This window comes from Vidua chalybeata, chromosome 9 (genome assembly GCF_026979565.1).
Source record: "Vidua chalybeata isolate OUT-0048 chromosome 9, bVidCha1 merged haplotype, whole genome shotgun sequence".
NCBI lineage: Eukaryota > Metazoa > Chordata > Aves > Passeriformes > Viduidae > Vidua > Vidua chalybeata.
In genome coordinates, this window is record NC_071538.1 from 20,932,002 (window position 1) to 20,956,974 (window position 24,973).

Sequence of the window (24,973 nt, forward strand, 5' to 3'; positions counted from 1 at the left end):
GGAATTTTCTCATTCAAAACACCTGGTCATGTGTTAAAGGGCTGGAATTAATGTACTTATTAATAATAAGTAATAATGTAATTATTAAGTTTTGCTCTGACCATAATTATGTCCACAGTGACTGTGCAGAGTTTAAAATTTTCAGAACATCCTTTGCCTCTGTGGAGGCAAACCAGGATCCTTCAGGTGGCTGCCTGCCCATTTACATACCTACCTGGCACATGCTGCTAACAGCAGCATACAACCCAGCACCTCTGCCCAGAGGAGGCATTTTCTCTACCTGCTTCTCCCTGGCATTCCTTATAGTCTTCCTTAGGCACCTTCTTTTATTCAAAATTGTTTCTGTGTGTATGATTAAAAAAAAGGTATTAAATTTCTCTGCCTTTCATAGCCATTTCTTGGAACCTAGTGATAGGGACAGGTTTTGTCCATTTTCCAGAAAGTGCCTCTGCCAAGGAGAAATGAATAAAGAAAACAGTATTTCATCTGGATAACCCAGTGTTTCCATTAGAATCGCATAATGTCTAATTATGTACTCCATAAATCTTCATATTTTGTTATGAAGCTCCTAATAACAAAGTCTGATAAATAGATTCTCTCCCCTGGCCACTACCAATTGAGTAGAAAAACTACTTATTTATGAAGCTTTATTAATAAAATCTGAATAATTCAAACAGCTTCTTCAGTGAAGAAACTGCATATTCCTATTTGCATATAAATGAAATGATGCTTTAGTGTCAGAGTGAAGAATTAAATAATATGAATTTTTACAGTGCAGTCCTGACAACCTCATAAATATTATGGTCATAAGTTGCAGTTTCTTAAAAATCTCATTTTATCTTTTATTACAAAAATATGACCAAAGGGCCAAGTCCTACTCATTTTACATGTGTGAGTATTCCCAATGACAACACAATCATTCAGTAAGTGAGGTTACCACATTCAGCCTTATGTCAGCTACTAGAGCAAAACCACAGTGTTATCTACATATCTACTAGGAGACCAGAATCTCTTATTTAACCGTGAGGAAATTCTTGTGTGTTGATAAAATATAAAGAACAACAAAGAAAATTGTAGCTCTACATTCAAAGAGACAATATACAACATGAGGAAAGGAAAAGCACACAGCTAATACACATCAGATGCCAGATTTGCTCTTAGTTACACAGGTACCAGTTTGGCCAAGACAAATATTCCTTTTAGGTATGAGCAATCACAGAAGCTGCTGCAATTATAAGAACACCTGAATGACTTCAAGTGGACTGTTGCTGCTGAGGAAACCCCAGACCAATGATAGAGAGAGCTGAACTGGATGAAGCACATTTTCCTAGAGGTCAAATAAAAGTGAGGGCCATGACACTACATAAGAAACTTCTCAGAGAGGTGTTGTGCAGTCTCAGCAGCTGAGACAAGAAGTGGGTGCCTCCTTAACCTGTCAGCGATATTTTTCCAGCCATAGTGCTGTGTAAGTGGGACAAAATAGTCATATACAGATGAGGCACACATGCAAAGTAAAGTTAACTTGGGGTGGTAGAAGGAAAATAATTATTTATAGATGTTTTGGAAGTTTACAAAGTACAGAAATTTATTTATAAAGTCTAAAGGAGACTATGGGAGTATATAGTGTGATCTGTAAATTGCAGGCAAGCGTATTCAACCCTGAACTAAGCCTGCTGTACTCAAACAAAACACAGCCTGTGTTTGGCTAGCCTGTGTTTGCCAGGGAGGCATTGGGTCTCAGTCTGAAGACACCCAAAGCCAAGTAATCAATGATGGCCCTTAACTATTCCAAGTATTGTCAGTACTGAACTAAGTACTGAAAATGATTTTATTTTCCTTGATTCCAGCTAGTAGACGTTATTCCTTCTTATTTCAGTCTGGTAGGTTCAAATGTGCCTTACATTCAATGTTCTTTTTGCATTTATGTATACAGTTATCGACTCACCTTTCAATCTTTTTGATTCAGTGGGTAAGTTAAGGTTTTTAGTTCTTCAATTACATAACATTTTCTCTGACTCCTGCTCATTCTGTAACTCTTCTCTATACTCACTTTGTTTTTTCAGTATCCATCTTGCAATGTGAGCATCAGAACTGTGCACACCATGGCCCAACCAGTCTCAGCACTCTGCACATACAGGTAAAAATTGTTACCATTAACAGCTAGACTCAGTGTAAGGTCAAGGTTTGCACAAACCCCTTCTGCTACAGCAAACTCATCAGTTTACTCAGCTTGGCCTTTTTCAACTTTTCCATTGTGTAGGAGAGCCTACATTCCTTATTAGGTATATATCAACAGATTTTACTAAAACCTACTTTGAATGAGACCCAGGTTATAAAAGGTTGAGAATTCCTCTGTCTTTGCCTGAAGTAATTTTTATATCTATTTTTAACTACCTTTAAATAGGCTGTAGAGACTGTTATTGTGGTATGTCTTCTGACACTACAACAATTCTTGATATTTCAGATATAGCTGACAAGAAAATGCTGGCAGAGACAATCACTGGCACATCTGAGCGCATTATTCTAGGGCTGCACTCATCTGCATGTGAGAGCAAAGCTGGCAATCTCAGTTTTCCTGGTTAAGAAATGGAAATTGAAAAACAGAAAAAAGGACTTTAGTCCCATGGTTTTCAAATCAATCTCTTCATGTTAGTGCAAGACTCATGAGTCCTGAATAATTGAATTTGACAGTATTCCTGAAGGGCACAACAGCATGAAGAGATGTGTCTCAACCTGGTGCCAAAGAGAGCAAACTTTTGCCGTAGACTCATATTGCTAACAAAAAGAGTAATTAGAAATAGGAAAGCACGTGTCATTTAGGCTAATGAAAACTGAATAGTACATTTAACAGTCTCTACTGTCATTAAAAGTGAATTTTGTCTATATTTATATATGTATACTTCTAATACTGATAGAGCAACAACTGCTTTTATTTGCTCATTTCTAAATAGCTTCTGACTTCTAATTTTAAGTTTCTAATTTATGAACAGACGTTCTTGGCAGCAAGGGGATCTCCAGTTAAGGATCTCCTGCCTCTGTTTGTGCTGGATACAATTTGTCAATTACCTTCCTGGATCTTATTGTGTTTCTAAGGCTGGAGGACAGCACAAACACAGAGGCTTCTAGTTTAATTGACCTAGGAAGTGGTTAATAGATGTGCTCTAGTGTCAGCACAGATTCTTTTAGGCCTGTCAGCAGACAGAAAAAGTTTGATTCAGCAGCAGATTCTGGCAGCAGTGGATGCAATCACACTGCAATGTTTGGATCCTTTCTTGGCAAGCTCCCAGATGTGGGTTTTGGTGATTGCTTGTCAGCCAGAGGGAACATTCTGCATGGGCCTGGCTCGTCATTTGGCTTCTCATCCTTCATTTCCAGCCTAGAGATAAAGCCGCAAGAGAAGGCAGTGCAGCAGTTTGGCTCACAGAGCATTGGATGTGCTGCTTTGTTTGTCATTTTTAGTTGATGCAATTTGTTCTCTTTCCTTCTGAGAAGCTCCTGCTGTGGTGCAGGGTTGCAGCTGGATGCTCAGTGTTGAATGAGAAGATGGAGCCTTCTCTGCCCGACGAGTGAACAAGGAGTTTCTGCTTATCCAAGCCAACAGCAAAGAGGGAGTGTCTCATGCAACAGCAAAGGCACAGAAGCTGTGCAGATGCAAAGCAGAAGCTATACCTTTACTTTTTCTAAATTAATTCAAAATAGAGCAAAAATAAGCTAAAGGTACTTAAGCAAGTACTGAGGAAAGAGAGTGGAAATGGCACATATAATCGATCTCTCTCCTGTGAAGATGTACATGCAGAAAAACATCGACGAAGAGGCGACTTTTGAGAAGATATGAGAAGAGTCATATCCAATTTGACTTAACTTCCTCCTTAAACAGAGGAGAAAGAAAAAGGTAAAAAGACATACATGAAGGCAAGCAACAAGGCCGGCGTTTCTGGTAGGCTAAAAATAGTGGGGCAATAAATTAAGAAACAGTATGAGATTATACTGTAAGGCCAGTTATGCTCATGGGAACAAAAAATATATAAATTTGACATGATAGAGAACCAGAATCACTAGAAGGATGACATGAGGGAGCACGACATATTTGGATCAATAAGAAAGGAGGAAATGGAGAGGAGCTAATGATCAAGCTAGATAAATGACCTGAGTCTAAATGAAAATAATTTTAGGTGTTGAAACCAAGATAAATTGAGACATTGCAGGGAAAGAAACCACAGCTAGACAGGGTCTTGATAAGAAGATATAAAGAAAGCAGATTTCTTGCTGTGTGAAAGTGCAAGTGAAGTGATGAGGAGGAAGTTAGTCTGGATATGACTGACAGAGAAGTGCCAATAATGGGAGCTGTACAGAAATGGTGGTGATTTGGTATTCCACATGAGGGCAACTCCAAGGCAGGGAGGCCAAGGAAGTTGGATGAAACTTCGACCTGGCCAGGAGGCAGCAGAGCTAACTATGCAACCTGTAAATAATCAGCAGCTATTTTGCAAGTATTAATTGGCAAATAGAATTCCTGGTTCAACAGTATTCAGAAATGGCTGTAGGTAAGATTGTCCCAAGAGGTTAATTTAGAATGATGTTGCATGTCATTAGCACTAGGACAAACCTGCACTCATGAATGCTTAGGGTGCCCTTTGAACTTCTGTAAGTGGATATAAGAACAAACAGAATTTGGCCTACATTATTTTGTCATTATACCTCATTTAATTAATGTTTGGTATAATCTGCTTTTAAATACAGCCACACTTAACTGAAATTATTAACTGAAAGTATGCCACACTGAAAGTGGCATACTTAACTTCACTTAATCTCAAACTGCTACACTGACTTCTTAGAGCCCTAAACAGAAAGTGCAAATGAGAACTGTTGGAAAAGAAAAACCCACATATCAAACCAAAACCTGCTAAAACCAACAAAGCAGCTCAGCAACTCATCTCAGCACCCTCCTTCTAAAATGTGTAACAGGAAGCACAACTTAACAAAAGTGGTGGAACCTGTTTCTGCATTTAACGCTTTGTTAACCCAAGTACAGCTTGTTATAAGGTAAAGCCAAGCTAGAACATTGCCTTGGGAACTTTGATGACCCCAGGCTTTCTTGTTATTTACCAAGGGCTGCAGTTACAGATCTCTGCCTGATATATGCAATAGACAAGATTATTTTGGTTCATATTCTAGTGAACAAGAGACTTATGAATTATCAAGTGCAGTGGAGCTACTCTTCAACAAGAGTAATATTATTTTGTCTTTAAAAAAAGAAGAAATATTGACCAAAAATAGGTAATACACAAGAAGTGCTAAATTCTTTCATTTACAAACAAACTGCATTAGTTTCAATAAAATCCAACTACTCCAAATGTCAGGAAACCTTACAGTGAAGAGTTCCAATAGCTCCTCTAAGTTTCCTAGTCCTGCTCACTGCTGGTCAGCAGTTACAACCCAGACCGGAGCCAAGATGCGAATTTAATGTTGTATTCTGTTCGATCCTTTTGGCAGTAAGGCAGAGCTGCAAGCCAGGCTGTTCCCCCGTTACAGTGGCGTAGGTGGAGCCATTCCTTGGCCTCTGGGACATTGGACTGGATTTATAGCGCAGCTATAGAGAGCAAGAATTTACTGGACACTTGGGGTTGGGTTGTTTCGCAATAACCACACGTAGAAAACGTACAAGTCTAAGGGACGAATGCGGCAGCGCCGGTCCCGGAGCGGGGCCGGGCTCCGGGGGCTCCGGGGGCTCCCCGCGCCGCTCGGGCCCCGCCCCTCCGCCCGGCCAATGGCGGCGCGCCCTTCCCCGCCCGGCGCCGCCATTGGCCGGGGCCGCGGCTTCCGCCGAGGGCCGGGATTGGCGGCGGCGCGCGGGCGCGAAAGGCGGCGGCAGCAAAACCCCGGCGCGCGCCGGTGTCCGCGTGAGTGCCCGTCCGCGCGCGTCCCCCGCTTCCCCCCCCCCACCCTCCATCCCCCCTCCCCCTCGCTCGTGCCGCCCCGGGACCCGGCCCGGCCCGGCCCGGCCCGCTCCGCTCGTCCGGGGGTCCCCGCTCCGCGCACCCTCCGCCCCTCAGAGCCCGCGATCCCCGCGGGGGCGGCTCCCCTGCCCGGCCGGAGTGGAGCGGAGTGACGGCTCCACGCGGGGAGCCGCAGGGCCCGAGCCCCGGGGCCGATGGGGAAGCCGGCGGTGTGCGCTTGGCCCCGGGCCCCGCTGGCGCGGTCTGTCCCGTAAGGGCAGTGACGAGCTCGGGCTGTTCCCGCTCTGCGTGGGCCTGGTGACATCAGCAGTGCGCACGGGGGCTTGGCTGTGTGACGGCTCTTGCTCGCCTGTAGCAGGGGCTGTTCTGTCCCAGCCTGTGTTAGCTTGCAGTCCCTGTGCTGCTGCCGAGGCCGCGGTGGTGCCCGTTCGGAACAGGCTGATCTGCCTACTCACCACTAGCAGAGGGAGCGCCTACCTGTGAGAGATTAGAACCGTCTCTAATCGCGTTCCAGTAGTGTCCAAGTTCTCTCCACCAAAGCTCCCGCAAAAAAAAACGGGGCTCGAAAGAGGCGGCTCCTGCCTCTTGTCCGTGTTGTTACACAAGGATGACAGACTAAAGGCGGCTCCAATTCTTTGGGGACAAAATATATTTCCGGCTCCATAGCTGAAACAGATGAATCCTTTCATCAGGAGTTTTTCAGAATTTGTTTCCCCCGCGTGGAAAAGTTCATCCAGATTTATAAAGATTTAGCATACTAACAAGGAGGGAAGGTTTTTGAATGGAACCAGTTTTGAGTAACTGTAAGAGCTGCTGCTTCCAGGCTCATTTATCACTGGTTGTTCTGCCCTGGAAGTCCCTGCCACTGTTTTGCTTCTGAAAAGGGATTATCAGGGTTTTTTTTGGATTGTACAGTATTAGTAGACTTTACTAGTTCACAGTTTTATGTAGTGTTTCCAAGATTTGGGAAGAAGCATTTCAAAATAAGCATGTTCTATTTTTCTTGTGGTGGGAGGGCAATGAATAATTGTTTTGTTGAATTTACCTAGGAGGGAGAGATCTGTCATATGGAGAAGGTATTTTTTTCTCTTATACTTTCTTTCAGTCCTTCTGACTTTCTATAGCTTGTGCAGTGCAACTATTTCTGTGTACATCTGTTCCTTGCCTTTCAAAGCAAACTTTAGGGAAAAGACAATACTTTAGTGTGCATGAGCAAACATGAGAGATGAAAATCAGTTGTATTTAAGCTTATCCTGCAGTATTCCTTCCCTTCCCCCCCATCCTCATTGCTTTACTGGTTTACTGTTTCACTGGGATGCTGGGTGGCATTTTCTTTTAGGTAGCACAGAGGAACTCCTCAGACTCCCTAAATCTCATCTCAGGAACTGAGTGCAGGGCTAGGAAGTGTCTTACCAGATATGCTTGCTCCCCCAGGTGTCCAGAAGTGGCCCTCGAAGTCTTGGATTTTTTTTTTTACTTGAGACTTGCTTTGTGATGGAGACGGTGTTGAAGTCTCCCTGTGATGAACAGCACCCTCAGCAGGCTGAAGACTTCCACGGGAATCTTGAGCAGAACAGCAAGCTTTCAGGTATGTGCTGAAATAGGCATTGTGAACATTGCATTTTGTTGCTGACATGCTGCTTCATCACTTAGGGAAATTTCAGTATTGATTATAAGCCTGTCTGTATATGATTTTGTTAAACCTACTATTAATATATTACAAAACATGTTATTATAAGAGGATACCAGAATGAAAAAAAAAGCCAGCCCTTGAGAATAAAACTGAGCAGACAAGTGCACAAACCCAGTACTTTGCCTTTTAACCTATAATCACCAGCCTTATGCTTCAATATCTTTAGATGTGTTTATGTCTATAAAACCACTCTTCTTGTTTTTCTTGTAGAAGCTGAACTAAGAACTGAAAGAGGTTTTGTTGGTTGTTTCTGAGTCTCTTTGTGTACCTGAGTCTCCACTTTCTGTACAGTGCTTGCTCAAGAATCCCTGATGGTCAGCCAGTTTATAGATGTAATGGCTTCTGATTTTTAAAAAAAACATAATCCTCTCTCAGGCTCCTGCACATCCATGTCCATATTGATGCTGAACAGTGTTTGTATTGCTTTGCAAATAGGAGAAGAAATCACTTTTAAATCTGCTCATAGAAAATGCTGGCTAATATTATTAATATTATTACTCTGATGGCACAATGACTTTATGTTCTCTGTACCCAGCTGAGGATTGAGGCCCCCAGGACAGGCCAGGTGATGTTTACACTGCTGTCCTTCAACAAGGACAATCACTGACTTTTCCCAGCACTCCTCTCTTTCACACAAACCAGCTCTATTGAGCTCCTAAATGCTGTCAGTGCCTTGGGTAGGCACTGCAGCTTCTGCCACCCTGCTTGAAGTGGTCTGACAGCTTTAACTTTCTCCAGGAAGGAATCTGAATTCAGTGTTGGATAAAATGGAGTATCTGGCAGATACTATAGCAGTTGTTGAGTTAGTGCTCCATGGTTGTTAGTATATTCCTTAGGATTTTTTCATTCCTGAAATATTTCACAAAATGTCTTAAAATAATTTGAAGAAGCAGAGAGAACAACATAAAGGGGAAAAAAAGGAATGTAAATGGAGAGTTAAGTGAGGCAGCAGGTTTCAGTTCTCAGAAGCATTTTTAGTATGTTAGTTTTTGTGAAAAAAAAATTAAATTGACAGTTAACAATGACTTGAAGTACTAGCTGATTTATGGGGTTTTTAGCAGGAAGAAGGTGTTCTTCAGGCAGTTTTTGTTGTTGTTTAAAGTAAGCTACATAGAAGGCTAGGGATGCATGCTAATCCATGCTTTGATTCTAGCATATCTGTGATTTTTAAACAAAAAATTCTTATTGCTTATGACTTACTGCCCTGGTGAAACATGGTCGATTTTTACATATACAATGCATTACAATTTGTCTGTTTATGCTAAATTTAATTTGTTATTTACTTTTAGGATGAAAAATGTACACACATTTGATTGACTTTTCACAAATACCAGTTTGTGCTTAGTTCTGTATACTAAAATATTCTTTACCCCTGCTTCAGAGAAATTAGTCACAGCTTCTACACAATTGATAGCTTCAAAAGAAGTGAATTCTTCTGTGGGGTACAGAAAAGGCTTGAACAACAAGGATCTGTAAACTGAATGGAAAACTACATGATTTTTTTTGAAATAATACAGTATAGCATCCTTGTCGTGCCATCTAGTGATTGCAGCATGAAGTGCAGCAGCCAAAATGCAGAGCAAACATGGGTTTGGTGCCAACTATTTTAAGTAACAATGGCAAAAATTGCATTACCAATCTTAAAAATATCTAAAAAATACTGCTTTTTCTGCATTTGTGATTTGCATCTGATGGATTTGCACCTGTGCTTAGAGAAACAACTGTTAGAGTTTTGCCTTTTGTCAATTGCTCTTGCAAATCCCATGTAAGCATTTAGTGATGAGCTGTAGGTGTCCTATGAACCAAGCAGCTTTTGCCCTCTCAGAATCTGCTGTCAGATAAGTAAAAAAAAAGTTTAAATGCTGCAGCTTAGAAAGGAGTGTGATAAAGAACAGCAATATCAAGTATCCACATGGTAATGTCAACAGGATAGGATACCTTTGTAATGTTTTTTCCTCTGTGTATGTGAATCCACAGTCCTATGAAGTGTAATTTGTAATCTCCAAAATAGATCAGATATTGAATCAAGTAATAAAATTCCTAACTTCTTTTCCCCATTCTTCCCACAGCAGGAGTAAAAAAAGATATTGAAAAACTTTATGAAGCAGTGCCACAGCTTGTAAATGTGTTTAAAATAAAGGAAAAAATCGGGGAAGGTAAATGTTTCGTTTTATCTTGCTTGGAGTTAAGATTTTTTTTGGCATTTCTAACTTAAAAAGTGTAAATCAAAGATCCCAATATACACAATTTAAGCCAAATGCCTTTTTTTGACTTATTACATTGTCTCTAGGAATTCTAATATGTTTCTGAGCACATAGCTGTATTAAATTAAGTAGGAACACTTTAAAGATTTTTTTTTTTAAATCTCGTATATTAAAGCCTTTAAAAAAAACCCCAGCATTCCAATTTTGGCAATTAAAAATTTTTGATGTAGATTCAAATAAATAGTCTTAAAAATCCATTCATTTTCTCCCTTACATGAGAAATCTACTTATGTGTAGCTGTGTTCTAAAATACTTAATTGGTGTTCCTTAAGTTAGCTTTGTTTCCACTACAATCTCTTGGGCAGACATGGATAAGGAAACTGAAAGGTTGGAGCTGCTTTACTTAGAAAATGAACAACTTTTTATCTTTGAAGATTTATGGTATCAAATTTTAGAATGCTTGTGATCACCTTGCCTTCAACAAGACAGTATTGTAAATACCTTAAATTAGTGTCAGGCATGACTATAAATAGATTCAGGTACTTCTGACTGTGAGATTTCAGCACTTTTTTAGATGCCTAAGAGTTTTTATTTCAAAAACCATCAAACTACTTAAAAACCCCCAGCTCCATTCCCCACAGGAATGTAAAATTAAAAAAAAATACTTTTACCTATCATAAAAAAGATAGCGTAATTAAACAAAATTTCTGGTTATGAATAATACTCTGATTTTACTCTTGGGAGCAAACAATCTTTTAAAAAATACCATTTGCAGTACAATAGCATTATGAGAAAACAAGCTTCAACTTAGGATTCCACTCTGGAATCACTTTCATTTTAGCAGTTCTCACCACCAAAAATAATATCTTAAGTCAAATTTGGTAACCCTTGTTGCTGCAATCAATTCTGTTGAAGGTATGGGTCTCCAGGTTGTTTGGGATTTTTTTTTTATGCTTGCATGAAGTATTTAGGTTTTGCTGGCATTTTGATGTACGTTTGCACTCAGACTGTTGAGCCAGCATGATGCAAACACATTACTTAAAATGTAATCAAAAGTAATTTCTATTCTTTATTCATATGGAAGAACACTTCAACTTGTATGTTCAGATATCTCAGATAATTAGGATAAATTAACCTCCTAAGAGGCTTATTGGGATATCCTTAAAATTAAATGGCTGGGTAAGCTTATCATCCAGGCTGAATACTCCCTTTCTCAAGCAAGTGTATCACATTGGATGTGGTAAAATGCTCTGGGCAAATAAACAGTGCAGTAACACATCATGTGGGAAGCCTTACTTTATAGATAAGGTAGAGAATTAAGGAAAATGTAGCAATTTCAGAAGTGCTTTGAATAGCACTGGCAGTGCTTTCCAGATTAGCATTATATAGTCCTCTTACATTGTAGGGAGAGGAGTTAGATGTCAGATGAAAGTAAGCAACCTAAACAAGAAAGCAAATCAAAGATAGGAAATTTACATTCAAAGAGCACTGTGTCCCAGGCAAGTTAGACAGTGTTATATTTGCATTTTTACTGACACAAAAAACTTGTATACAAGATCAGTATATTCAGTAGTAGAAAAAAGGAACTGGATTTTTCTTTTCTAGAATCTGCTTTTGATGTAGTATCAAGTGTACTGCAGGATTGTGAACAGTTAGATCACTTCTGTAAAAATCTGTGTTGACCTAATTAAAAATGTTGAAGACGGTGTTTTTCTCCTTTGTTTACAGGTACTTTTAGTTCTGTGTACTTGGCTACAGCACAGCTACAAGCAGGATATGAGGAAAAAATGGCTCTGAAGCACTTGATTCCAACCAGCCACCCTCTGCGAATAGCTGCTGAACTTCAGTGCCTCACAGTGGCAGGGTACATAAACAAAAAGATTATGATTTTCATAACTGCTGAACGTTGTCTCACTGTTTTGTATTTATTTAAGTTTTGATTTGTTTTTAACCACACGTGTATATTATTTTTATTGAGAGCAAATAACAAAAGGAGTGTCTTACCTGTAATGGATGCCCTTTGCTGCTAGTCTCAGTTTGGACGGGTGCTCTGTTTACCAGCTGAGAAATTCCATTATATATCTTTGTGGTAACTAAGTTCCAGTTCTGAAATGCTTGGAAAAAAGAATCACTTTATTAGAAAGTGTGGTTTAGGAACAGATACTTGTTGGCAGAGTGTGCTGAATAGCACTTTCTTGAAGTAGTAGGATCATGAAAGTTAGGGCCTGTATTAATTGCAGTGGTAACTACAAACCATAGCCCCCAGATAATCTGTAGAGTTCTATTCCAAACTGCAGACTGAAGCATAAAATGGAGTTCAAATGGAACGTAGCAGTGAGCAGCAAGAGCACAAGTACTGATTGCTGATAAGACTGCTGTCAAAATATAAATTAGAATTATAAAAGAAAGGCTGACTGAAGTTTTTATTTTGAAGAAATAAAGGAAAATAAAGATCCATCTTCTGCTCTTTGTTCAGTAATATTACTTTTCTTCTAGGGGACAAGATAATGTTATGGGAGTTAAATACTGCTTTAGGAAAAATGATCACGTTGTTATTGTTATGCCATATCTGGAGCATGAATCCTTCTTGGTGAGTCTCAGACTTTTGATATGGAGTAAAACATTTAATTAAAAGTAGATGCATAGTTATTCTATAAATATTCTATGATTCTATAAATTACAGTATCCAAATATTCTTTCAGGACATTTTGAATTCCCTTTCCTTTGAAGAAGTGAGGGAATACATGTTTAATCTGTTTAAAGCGTTGAGGCGCATTCATCACTTCGGTATTGTTCACCGTGACGTCAAGCCCAGCAACTTCCTCTACAACAGGCAGCTAAAAAAGTGAGTCTGGCCATACTGTGATCTCATCTGGGGATGTGTGCCTTGGCAGAACAGAATCAATTAGGCTTTCAGGCTTCTTTCCTTACAGCTCCATAACATGTGCTTAAATAATAAAGCTAAAAATGCGGCGTTTTATTTGTAACATTCTTCTTTCGCTGTTAAGGGACTTAAGAAGGGAAGGATTTTTTTTTTACTTAATGTAGTATCTACTTCATAGAGTGACAAATACCTGATAAAATGAAGATTTTACTACTGAGTAAAAGTGCTACATTTTCAAATAAGAATGAGAAGAATAAAATATGGGTTTTTTTTAAATAAGAAAGTTAATTGTAACTTGTGGTGCATAGAATGATCCTTGTACATCTTTAATAGTGGATAGAGTAAAACTGATACAGGTAAGATAGCTGGCTTTGGGCTGTTTTCACCTTACATTGAATTAATGTTTATAACTAGTAGGGTTGGCTCTTTTGCCTGCAAGTTACAAAATTCAAAGATTGTAAAAAGTGAGGTACTGCTTCTTTGTGAAGAGCTGAAATGGACAGAATCTTTCAGTGCAAGCAGTCCTATAGCTGTATTTGTTAGCATTGTGCTTGTAAAGTTGAGACACTGAGGTGTTGGAGTGTGTTCAAAGCAAAGCACTGAGAGGAGGTTGTAGTAGGATGCACATCCCCAAGTAAAAACCATTATAGGAAACAGCCTCAAGTTGCACCAGGGAAGCTTTAGGTTCAATATTAGAAAAAAGTTTATCAAGCATTGGAATGGGCTGCCCAGGGAAGTGGTTGAGTCATCATCCCTGGAGGAATTTAAAAGACCTGTAGATCCAGCACTTAGGGACATGGTTTTGTGGGACTTGGCAGAGTGGGGTTAACAGTTGGACTGGATTTTAAAGGTCTTTTCCAGCCTAAATGTTTCTGTGAGTCTGTGCAGTAAAGGTTTCTAGGGGAGATTTGATTGCATTTTGCCAAACCGCAAGCTTCAAAGTTTGAGAAATACTGTTTTGATTTTTTTTAATCTGTCAAAATGAACATGTACTGTCATTCTGCTCTTACAGCATTTTTTGGAGCCTTAATCTCTACTTTGCGATTAGAGGCGTAGAGTTGAGTTTGAGACCCAGGGACATCTCTGGATTATCTCTGTACTGGTTGTAGCAAAAAATAATTATTTTAGAGACAGATCTGAAGTGTGAACTAATGTAGTCTTACCTGTTTGAAGACTAAAGTAAATTCCAGTAGTATTTGCCAGAACTCTGTCAAAACCTTAAGCACTGTTGGTCTGGTTTGTCTTCACTGCTACCTTTGGCCTCTGCCCATGGGAATCCTGCAAGAGTCGAGTCTCTTGTACATCACTGCTGGCTGAAGGTTCAGGGCTGTAGGATTAGAAGAACTTCAGAAAGAAGTTGCTGGAAATACTTTAACACCTTTGGAGGAAGGATGCACTTGATAAGATTTTGGGACAAGAAACAATGAACAATGATGTAGGGTGAAAACATTGAGGAGATAGGCAAGATGGGTCAGTAGGAGGAGAAGGAAGAAAATAGGACTGTGATGCTGGCAACAGTACAGATAAGCAACATTGAATAAAATGTCAAAGAAAGATAAATAAGTAATGAATAGTAAATTGAATGACTAATAGACTTTGTGACTCCTGATTCTGAATTTGTCTTTTCAGGTATGCCTTGGTAGATTTTGGCTTGGCACAAGGAACCCCTGATACCAAAATTGAGCTTCTTAAAACTGCCCACTCTGAAGACCAGCAGGGAAGTTGCTTGCAAACTAATCCCATTGTAACCTTGGGAAATGGGCTTTCTGTCAGTGTCACAGCACCTAAACAGATAGCTCAACAGTCGGCCTTAAAAGCAGCTGACAGAAGGTCCAGCTCGCTTTCAAAAGTACAGATGAAACAAGGAAGAGGAGGAAAGGTTCTCAGTCTCTTTCATTAACGCTGTTGTATATGTTGAATGTGTTCCTTCATCCAACAGGGGGAGATGCTGTATTTGCACAGAAGCTGAGCCTGCAAAGCAGCACACTGTTCATGTCTAAGGAGTTACTTCTACATAACTATTGGCTTCATCATTATCTGTTAGATGTAATGCAGTGCTGAAGGCTGTATAAACCCTAACATGAGTTACTATTTAGACAGCCTTAAATCCTTTTTCAGAGACATGGATGGGGAAACTCCTCCCCAAGCCAATAATCATTCACCTATGTTTAGTTACTAGTTGCATAACAAGTGCAGTACAGACTACACTTGGATTGTCTTGGGGCACTTCAGAGGTGTGATTGGTTTTGTAAACATGTTTGCTGTTCTGTCTAGACTGTGTTTCTTCATCCACAGTACCCTGATGCCTGAAAATTACTTAACATGCAGCTGTTCTTGTTTTATGACACTTCACACTTTGTTTTGAACTATCATTACCCAGATGCCCGTTAAACAGGATCCTTATTGTCCTTTTTGTTGGTCTTGTAGGAGGATTCTGTGCACCATTCTGTCCAGCGCTCCGTCTTCGGAGAGAGGAATTTCAATGTCTATAGCTCCACATACCAGGAGAACTCAAGCACAAAAGTAAGAAGCATTGACTCATCAGTAGGACCAATCTGCTGCATATTTGAAAAAATATAGAACTGGTTGTTCTGTAAGACTGAGCACTACTCCAGGATGCTGTGGAACCAAAAGGTTTTGAGCAGACTATTAAATGTGTCTTTCCTGAAAGGCTCAAAGAATTTTTAATTTCTGTTTCAGTCCCTTTTGAAGCTCTTAAACAAGGAGTTCTGTAGCTGTCTCCCTAGCTGATCTTGTTTGGATGCTGTTAATCTTTTTTCCTATACATCTATCTGTGCAGCTAATCATAGAATCACAAAATAAAGGGAGTTGGAAGGGACCCATGAGGATCATCGAGTCCAACTCCTGGCCCTGCACAGGACATCCCAGGAGCTATACTGTGTGCCTGAGAGCCTTGTCCAAACACTTCTTGAGCTCTGTCAGGCTGGTGCTGTGACCCCTGCTCTGGGGAGCTGTTCCTGGGCTAAACCACTCCCTACTTACCTCGTGAAATTTTTAAAAAAATATTTTGCAGTTGAAGCTGAGGATAAACCTTGTAACTATTTTTTTGTAATTAGTATTTAATATGACAAGGGAGAAACCCCAACCAAATAGAGGGTTTGGTTTATGGTATTTTATTGTAGAACTGGAGTTCGTGTCTGTGTGTTGCTGTGTCATTTTATATTCTTTTTTCTTATTCTCATGTTGAACCAAAAAAAGTCTTGAAACACTATATACTAGCTTGAAAAATGCTTGTCTTGTAGCTTCAGAATATTTAATATATTTTGGTTTTTTGGTAAACACTGAAAATGTCTTCTGAAGGGGAAGAAGTCAGGCTATCTAGAAATTCCAGTGTCTGTTTTATAGTAGTTTTGATACTGTTAAAGAGGTTTGCTGTCTCTTCTAAAATTCTTCTTGTTCATCAGCACCTGTTAAGTCAGTATTTTAGGAACTGTCCTATCTATATGTAAACTTCTTAAATATGTCACCTTCTCTAAATTATCTCCATTGCAGCTCATAAAACAACCAAAGATGATAGATGTTTCATCTAGAAAGTTAGTAACAAAGAAGAAGATTATTTCTACCAAAACTGTGAGCAATGGGGCAGCCAGGAAAGCTGCCAGTGGTTGCCCTTTAAACGTGCTCTGTGATTGTTATGCAACGGACAGAGTTTGCAGTGTTTGCCTTTCAAGGTAATTTGCTTTGATAATGTTGTAAAATTGTCTGCTCTGTTGTCAAGCAGAGTCAGAAACTTAGATTTACTAGACTGCTGATTTAGTAAGTGAAAGATAGTATTTAATCTCTGCAGCCCTTAAAACACTGAGTATGCTCTTTTTAAACAAAAATATTTAATGGAATTCATGGATTAGTTCACTGCTCTCTGCAGCTAGAAACATTCACTGGTAATTTTCTTGTTGTTGTTTTTATTTACCTACATGTGTTGTAGAAAATCACTTGAGTTAATTACAACACTTAGAAAAGTGTTTTAAATTATGTCATTTAGTAGTTATCTAATAGGCCTAAATTATAGCAACAGTTAGGATTCTGGAAATCATGAAACGTAGAATAAAAAGGAAACATGACTGTTTTGTATCTGTTCATCTAAAAAACTAAGAGAATCACAGAATGGTTTGGGTTGGAAGGAACCTTAATGGTCATCTTTTTCCAAACCCCCTGCCATGGGCAGGGGCAGCTCCCACTAGACCAGGCTGCTCCAAGCCACATCCTTCCTGGCTTTGAGCACTGCCAGGGATGGGCTTCCACAGCTTCTCTGGGCAACCTCTTCCAGTGCCTCATGTTGGAGAATCTTAGTAGCTGAGTTAAACTCCATCCCTCTGCAGGTAGTTCTGGTTACGAGCTACTATTGCCTTTTATCCACACATGATCTTTTAAATAATGATAACCTCACACCTTTTAGTTAATCTAACAAAAAGTAAATTCTTGGCAACACTCAGAGCCACACTTAGTTTGCTTTGCACTAACACAAAGCCGTAGCATCCACATTCAAGAATCTCATATACTTTTTGCCTCAACTTCAAAGTTTCCCATGAAAACAAGCCTTTAACAAAAATGACACTTCTCGTAGATGAAACTAAGAAAAGGTGATTGTGAATTAAGTATGCAATAAGTATTTTTCTGCTATTATCTTATGCTAGATAATATAATTAAAATATAATAGAATAGATAATAAGGCTATTATGTGTGTATCTTATGATTTCATGCTAGATAAGATGCTTCAAACCTCTGTAAAACTTGAATAAAGCAGGGTTAGGTTGCTTACACATCTTACACAAGTATATTCTAAAAATAATAATAAGTATTATTAGATCTAGAACTTACTTATCAACTTTTATATTCTAAATATATTTGTCTCTTATTACAAGGCGTCAGCAAGTGGCTCCCAGGGCAGGAACACCTGGATTCAGAGCACCAGAAGTATTAACAAAGTGCCCCACTCAGACCACAGGTACTGCCCAACAGATGCAAACAAATAGCTTTTTTTACCTTTTCATCCTTCTCATTTATGCATATTTTGTCTTTTTTATGGGAGGATTTTTTTAACTTGTGAAATTCATTTTTCATCCTTTCTAATGCTTTTCAAGTATTTCCTGATTTTAATTAAAAGTTTGTTATTCAGAGGAAGAACAATTCAGGAATGTTTTTCCTGTGTTTGAAACTTGAATATGTCTTTATTAATTTGAGAGGTAGTGCCATGTGCAGGAGTTGAATACAATGTATTTTAAAAGACAAAAGAAATTTTTATGAACTTTCTTGGCTTATTTGTTCAAGAAAAATCTTGAATAAATCTTGGGGAGAGAGAACATTTTTTAGCCTTTTCTAGGAAAGTTGCAACATATGCTGCTATAGCAGGCATAATTAATGGTGTAATTGCAAATGTGTTCTAGAAAGCATTATTTAATGATTTTTTATCATATTTTTACTTTTTGCTAGTGGTTTAAGTAGCTGGTGTGTAAATGTTGTCATTTTTTGAAATAAAATTTTAATTTCCCTGTGTTAAAATTCAGTTAATGAGATTCAGTGGTTTGTGTAAATATTGAGGAAGGGCAGAGGGATGTTTAATGCATTACCTGGTGCAAGAAAAGTGGGAGAGGTTGTGCCTACCTGCAGGATGGAGAACCAATAGAAGCAAAGTTACCCATTAAATATTTGGCATATGGCCAGGAGTTCTGACTTACAAAAAAATTCACATATTCTCAAAAACTGGATTTAAAATATAAGGTTTTAGCCTTTTTTTTTTTTAATAGCTTTTGAGAAAGTTGTCAATTTTCAGTAGAGTATGTAAACACACTCAGAATTAACAATATATTTGATCAGGTTATGCTTGGATAGCTTACTGCTGTTTGAAACAACATGTGTGCTGTGGGTATGACTGGCATTTCAAAGGTTTGGAGTTCTTGTGCCTGTGCTGTAGCACAAGCACAGCCAGCTTTATGGGCTAGCAGGCATCCAGAAATCAAGGACAAGTTTAGACAATCTCTGAATCTGTCTAGACAGAATTGAGGCAGAAAGAAGACATACCTAGGAAATCTTGGACACATGCTGGTGTTAAGCAGGCTTTCAGATGGTTCTCTGTTCTCTAGGGTAATGAGATTACAGAAAGTAGGGGTAAATCTAGACACCCTTGGGTGTGGCACAGACATCCCTGGACTGAGTCAGTGGTGCTGAGCTCCTGCAGTATATCAACAAAGGCCTTAATTAGAACTGGGTACACTAATACTCATTTTTATGATACCATGTTTTATTTGAACTAGCGAGTCTTACAGTCAACTTTCATTTGGGGCTGCTGGAGTCACCTCCTTGTACTCCTGCCCCTCTTACTCCTGGTTTTGGCCTCTGTGCTGGCACCAGGTTACTGGCTGAATCCAGCTGACTCTACCCAGAGCTACTATAGCACATCTGATCCAGGTTCACAGTGCTGGGACTACAACCCAAACTCCCAAGCTGAGGCTATGCAGGTCCAGTTATGCTTTCCCTTGGTTTGTCCCTCTGTTCCTCTTTCCTCGCTAGCTGGATAACACTAGACAAAAGCATAGGGAGGAATCATGATTTTGATGTCATTCCACAAGATCTTGCACTCTGCTGATGATCACAGCTCTACCACAATTGTGGGGCCAGGATTTACTGCCCACTCAGATGGATAAAGACTTATAATTTCAGCAAGAGTTACATGATTAAACCTTTTCAATGGTCTTGACCTTGATTACTCCAGCTTACCCAACCACATCCTCAGGGGGATGCATGGCCCCTCAAACAGATAGTATTACTGTACACTGTTGGAAAGATGATACTAAAACTTTTTTACAGGAACTGTGCAGAAGCCTGAAAACCTTTCCACTGTAAATTGTGCCAATTGATTAACTTGGATTTTTATTTTTTAATAAAAGACATAAAATCTGGTTTTGCAACTAAAGTCAACCTAATACCTTTTTTCCAAATCAAAGTCCTGTGCTGAGTGTTTCTAATTAAAATGTCCAAATTAATTACTGCCTATTTTGCTACTTACTTTTTTCAATAGCACTAGGATGAATATGCCTCTATTTCCCAACTGTTAATTTTTCTTTCTGGAGTTCGAGATCCTTCAGACTCTCTCCTTCACTTTCCTTGCCATCTCTTAAAATGTGCACCTTAGTGAGCCAAAAAAATTATGGCAGACAGGTATTCCAGTACTGAAGTTTCCATCAGGCTTTGGCCTCTATCCCCAGAGTACTCTTTGTACTTTTCATAACACAATGAAAGTGATAAATAACTTTGAACAATTACAGTTTTTAAACTGCCTATCTTGTCAAGTGAGTTCATATTAGAGAAGAACAAAGTTCATAATAAGATAAATTTCTTAGTACTGCCTACCTGTGCCAGCTTCAATTCCAAAAAAATTGTTTCACAAATATTTTTGAGTTGTTTTTTATTTATAACCCTTATATAAGGGGTCATAAACCTTATATAAGGGTTTCTTCATAGAAAGAAAAGTTAAATGTATATCAAACCAGCCATTTCATTTGCCCCTTCTCATCTTCCCAAGTAAAACAACTTCAAACATTGTTTTGGTTCACTTTAAGTTTAGTAAGTTAGTGGAATTACTCCTGTGAAAAAAACTCCCTCTGCATTGAAGTAGGAAACTATTCTTCAATCTAATTACAGAAATTTCCACTCTTATCTGAAGTATTATCTATGTGACCAAAGTCAAGAAGTACTTCAGAACATAGCTTTTGCTGATAGAAACTTTTCAGAACATAATTTATTCTTAAAGTTGAGATTTTGTTTGTGATGAAATTATGAGTTTAGTTGTTAATAAATTTGCTTTCCTTTGCAGCAATAGACATGTGGTCTGCAGGAATCATATTCCTTTCTCTACTCAGTGGACGGTATCCATTTTTCAAAGCAAGTGATGATTTAACGGCTTTGGCACAAATCATGACAGTTCGTGGATCCAGAGAGACCATTCAGGCTGCTAGAACTTTTGGTATGCAAACCTTAGTTATGGGGGAAGGGGGGGAAAATGTTACTTAATACTGTGATATACAATCAAATTTTTTTGGTGTAAATAAATATATTTTTAGGTTTGAGAGTAATTTTGGAAGTAAATCACATTCTTGAAGTCTATATTGACAGACTTTTAAGACAGTTTTTTGTTTTTCTATCTTTTACAATGTGTGCATGGGGTACTTTGTCATAGTTTTCCCAGCCTGTCTACTGCCTTTCACTAAGTCAGGGCTACTTGAGGTGAAGTATGCCAACGAAATGTTTCCTACTGGCATTTGGTTAGAATTCTTGAGACAGTGTTTCTATTTCTACAAAATTTGGCCTGGAGGCTTAAGTCAATGTGACTTAAAATTTAGGTGATGTAAACCTTACTTTTGCCCCCACCCCTTCTCCCAAAAGACCTAGTAATACAAACAAACAAACAAGCTAAAAACACAATACCCAACAGCTGGCCTGTTTAAAAAAGACACAATCACCACAAAACACAAAATATCCAAATAACCTTTCCCCTAATTGCTTGCAGGCTAAATGCTGCAGCACTTGCTACCTGGACATGTAACTGCCAGCATCAATTTTCATTCTCCAGACAGAGGGGTAAAAATTAGGGTATTTAACTGTCTTCAGTTCTGTTAAAATGACAGTGAAATGCAAAAAGTTGGTGTACAGGGTGGCTGACAACCTGTCACTTCACATAACCCAGAGCTCTTTGTTCTGAGCAGAACTGAGATGATGACCCCTTTTGACTTTCAGGGGCTGCTTCTGTAACAGCAGGGCTGGTGTGGGGGGCTGGATTTGGTTCTTTGACAGATTTGGGATGGTTTTCTTTCATGCCGGTTATAATTTGAGACATGAGGTTTCTCTGAAACAAAAGTTACAGTTGCATAGAAAGTATAATAAAATGTGGCTTCCTGTACAACTTTTTTCCATAGGAAAATCAGTTGTGTGTACCCAAGTTGTCCCAGCTCAAAACCTACGAGCCCTCTGTGAAAAGCTGAGAGGAACAAATAGCAGCTGTAAGAGATCTCAGGGGGAAGGACCCAGCAGGTCTGACAACAACACAGCTTTGTCATTTGCAACAGACAAACCCTGTGCTCCTGAGACACTTGGAAAACAAATTCAACACTTAGAGAGTTCTCAGGAAGGTGATGGTGCTTTGGAAATGAAGGCAGCTGATATGAAAGGATGGGATCAGGTTCCTGATGAAGCATATGACCTACTTGATAAGCTACTAGACTTAAACCCTGCAACAAGAATAACTGCAAAAGAGGCTTTGCTGCATCCTTTTTTTAAAGACATAAGGCTCTGAGAAGATAACTTACTGTTATTCTTTTCATATGTTTTGTGTGGAAATGAAATACTGAGGCAGTTTTACCTTGTTGCCCTCAACATTTACACTCATTGAAATAACGTCACACTGTGCTCAGAACTACTGAAATTTTGTCTTGTACAGTTAGACTGCAAATGTCAGTTTAAGAAATACTCGCAGATGAAAAAAGTTACATAAACATCACTAACATGGTCTTATCCTAAGACACTTCTGAGAGGTTATTGCTGTGCATACCTGTTCTCTAAGAAAGTTAACTTTGATCAAAAACAAAAAAGAAAAAAGAGTTTCATAAGCTCTGTGCTTAATTCTTGAGATATTAAAATTTACAAGTTTGCCTTAAGGTAAGACTGAAATAAGAAAGTGTTTGAGTGACTTTTTTCTGTACTTGAATATCTCTGCTTTGTTCCTGTTTGGTACATGGGGGACTGAAAATGGAACAAAGTGTATTCATTTTTTTCAGACTATTTTCAGAGAACAGTATTACTTTGGGAGTGTTGCTAGAGGAAAGGCCAGGTGCTGCAGATTATATCATCAAAAGAAAAGCATAACTTTTAAAAGTACATTTTTGTTCCTGTCTGGCCTTTGCTACTTAGGAAATAGTAATAAATGCAGTTACTCATTTTACATGTTTCCTCAGTGCCATTGACAGTGGGTGACTGTCAATATGCCACAGCTGCTGCCTTCAAGGATGTCTTGAGTGCCAGGCATAGGTTTGATTTGTTATGGAAACTGATTTCTTAAAAAATACCTGTTCAATAAATGATTTGGTTTTATAACTTCAGAAGCTTGTCTAGAGATGCTTCTATAAAAGTCAGGTAAAGTTTTCCTGTGGGATGTTTCTGTTCAGGGAGTCTTCCACACTGATTTCCTGCATAAATTCTTCAGTAATAGAAGACACTTTGGATAGCTCTAGTGTATATGGCTGTTATAGTGGAACTATCCTAATTATCAAGGAACTCTTACCACAGAGTTAGCTAGCTATTGTCTGGTCCTAAGGAGGAAAATCCCATATCTTCAATGTGCAAAGTAAGGTACATCATGTTCAACGGAAGTTTCTCTAAACCCCTTGATTATTCTGGAGACTGAAACATAATACAGTGTTTTTCCATGTCCATTTCTTGAGATGCTGATGGAGTTGCTGTAAGAGGTTCTGGCCCATTCTGAGAAAACATTGCTACTTTGAAAATTCTTGTAAAAGCCTCCTCATATGAGTTGTTATGATAGTGCAAAGATCCTGACCAGGACTGGGGCTGAAGAGACAAGATTTCAATATTTTTGAAATCTTGAATACATAGAAAATAACAGTAATGTTGCTCTGTTTCTGGCATCAGCTGTTAGGGGAAAAATATTTGCAGATGTCAGAATATTGATTGCAGAAAATCTTGAAACCCTCAAGACCCTGGGGCCCAGGTCTTGTAATTTTTGCTGTTTATATAATTTCAACACAGCACGTCACTGAGAAATTATTTATCTAAAGGAACTGTGGCCAAATTTGGCAAGCAATGCTGTCTGCCAGTGTCTGCAGATGTATTGTTTCCTCCTACATTCACTCATGCTGTCTATGGTCTTATGAGAGCACCAGCTGACAACAAGCAAAAATATGTCAGCTATCTCTTGTGAGCTTTCTAGGCAACTTCAACTCTTAAGCTTCCCTGCTAACAGCCTTCAGCATCTCCTTCCATCAGACCCACAACAATTAACCTCTGCATTCACTTAAAAGCCAAAAAGGAAAAATCATTGCCAATGGTATTTTTACCAAAACACTAAGGGTAAATAAAATTTGTAAGGAACACTTCTAAGCTCTGTATATTCCATAGCAAGTTGGAAAAACACATTGGTATTCCTTTTTCCAAGCTATTTAAAATGTGGAGAATTCTTTTCTCAAGTGGAAGGATGAAGTAAAAAGAAAAGTGTATTTGAACTAGCATATGCTAAGGAAGTACTTTTTACCACACTCTACAGAAGAAGAAAACCAGAAGTAAAATGTTAAATACAATGGGCTCTTACAGGGACAAAGAAAGAAAGAAAAAAAAAAAGGTGCAAGAAAACAAGAAAACACTAGGGTTGAGCAGTGGTTGCCACAGGATTTTCTACTTCTCTCTGCTGTGTTTCTAAGAATCTCTAAAAACCATAGGTAAGAGCCAAGTACTAAGATTCCTTTAAAGTTTAAATACATGATTTGAGATCTTTATAAACTGCACATGAATCTTGTACCATGACAGCTGCAATTAGAAAAAATAAAATTCTGCACAGAAATTACATTGTTTCAACAAATGTTCAGTGGTTGTGAGGCCACAGCTGGGTTAGTGTTAAGTTCTGGACACCATCTATGACAAGGTTAGTAACAAACTGGGCAGAAACCAAAAACAGCAGCAAAAAGCTGCATGGGCTTGGAGAAATGAATAGAAACTGATAACCTGGAATTCTGAGAACAGAATGCTGGGAGCAAATCTAAATACATCTGTGTATTTAGCATAGGGAAGACTACCTGATTCTCAGTACTAAGCCAGACTAGGTGAGGAAACTGTGACACGTTTATTATGTTCATCCTTGTTGAAAAGGATAAAAAATGCATGCTTGTATTTATTTTCCTAGCACCTTTCTGGCCATTACAATCTACTAGTGGCAAAATACAAAGAAAAACTCTTTAGAGCTTGCCTCATATTTGTTGGTGATATAAATAAAGTGTTTGCATTTAGCAATAGAACAACAGCATTTTAAAGGAAATTAGTACTTTACAGCTTGGTAAATTCCTAATCTATAACGAAACTATGCAGCTCAAGTGGTAGGCTTATAGCAAGGACAGTTCTCTTGAGACATTACTGAAGCAATGCTCTTTCTGCAGCACAATTGTAAATGTTTTTTTGGTTTCTAATGTTTATTTTTTTTAGAGCACATAGTAAATTA

General features: G+C 38.8%; 1 protein-coding gene across 4 annotated transcripts; it reads left to right on the forward strand.

Moving 5' to 3' along the window:
• Positions 1-5,846: 5,846 nt before the first annotated feature.
• On the forward strand, positions 5,847-22,850 carry CDC7 (cell division cycle 7). Of its 4 annotated transcripts, none has more exons than XM_053951039.1 (13): positions 5,968-6,436; positions 7,007-7,033; positions 7,392-7,545; positions 9,720-9,806; positions 11,583-11,718; positions 12,351-12,444; positions 12,557-12,699; positions 14,368-14,617; positions 15,166-15,261; positions 16,252-16,430; positions 17,622-17,704; positions 20,570-20,719; positions 21,669-22,850. In XM_053951039.1, the coding sequence occupies exons 2-13, from the start codon at positions 7,025-7,027 to the stop codon at positions 22,043-22,045; spliced, it is 1,758 nt and encodes a 585-aa protein (XP_053807014.1). In that variant the 5' UTR covers positions 5,968-6,436; positions 7,007-7,024; the 3' UTR covers positions 22,046-22,850. The 4 variants fall into 4 exon arrangements, with proteins under 4 accessions (XP_053807018.1, XP_053807014.1, XP_053807015.1 ...); XM_053951040.1 differs by having other exon boundaries at positions 9,723-9,806; XM_053951043.1 differs by lacking the exons at positions 5,968-6,436; positions 7,007-7,033 and adding an exon at positions 5,847-5,900.
• The last annotated feature ends 2,123 nt before the right edge of the window (positions 22,851-24,973 follow it).

Coding starts and splice junctions, on each gene's coding strand:
- CDC7 (XM_053951039.1), top strand. Junction 15,262..16,251: donor AGGAGAACTCAAGCACAAAA/GTAAGAAGCATT, acceptor TCTCCATTGCAG/CTCATAAAACAACCAAAGAT. Junction 20,720..21,668: donor TCAGGCTGCTAGAACTTTTG/GTATGCAAACCT, acceptor TTTTTTCCATAG/GAAAATCAGTTGTGTGTACC.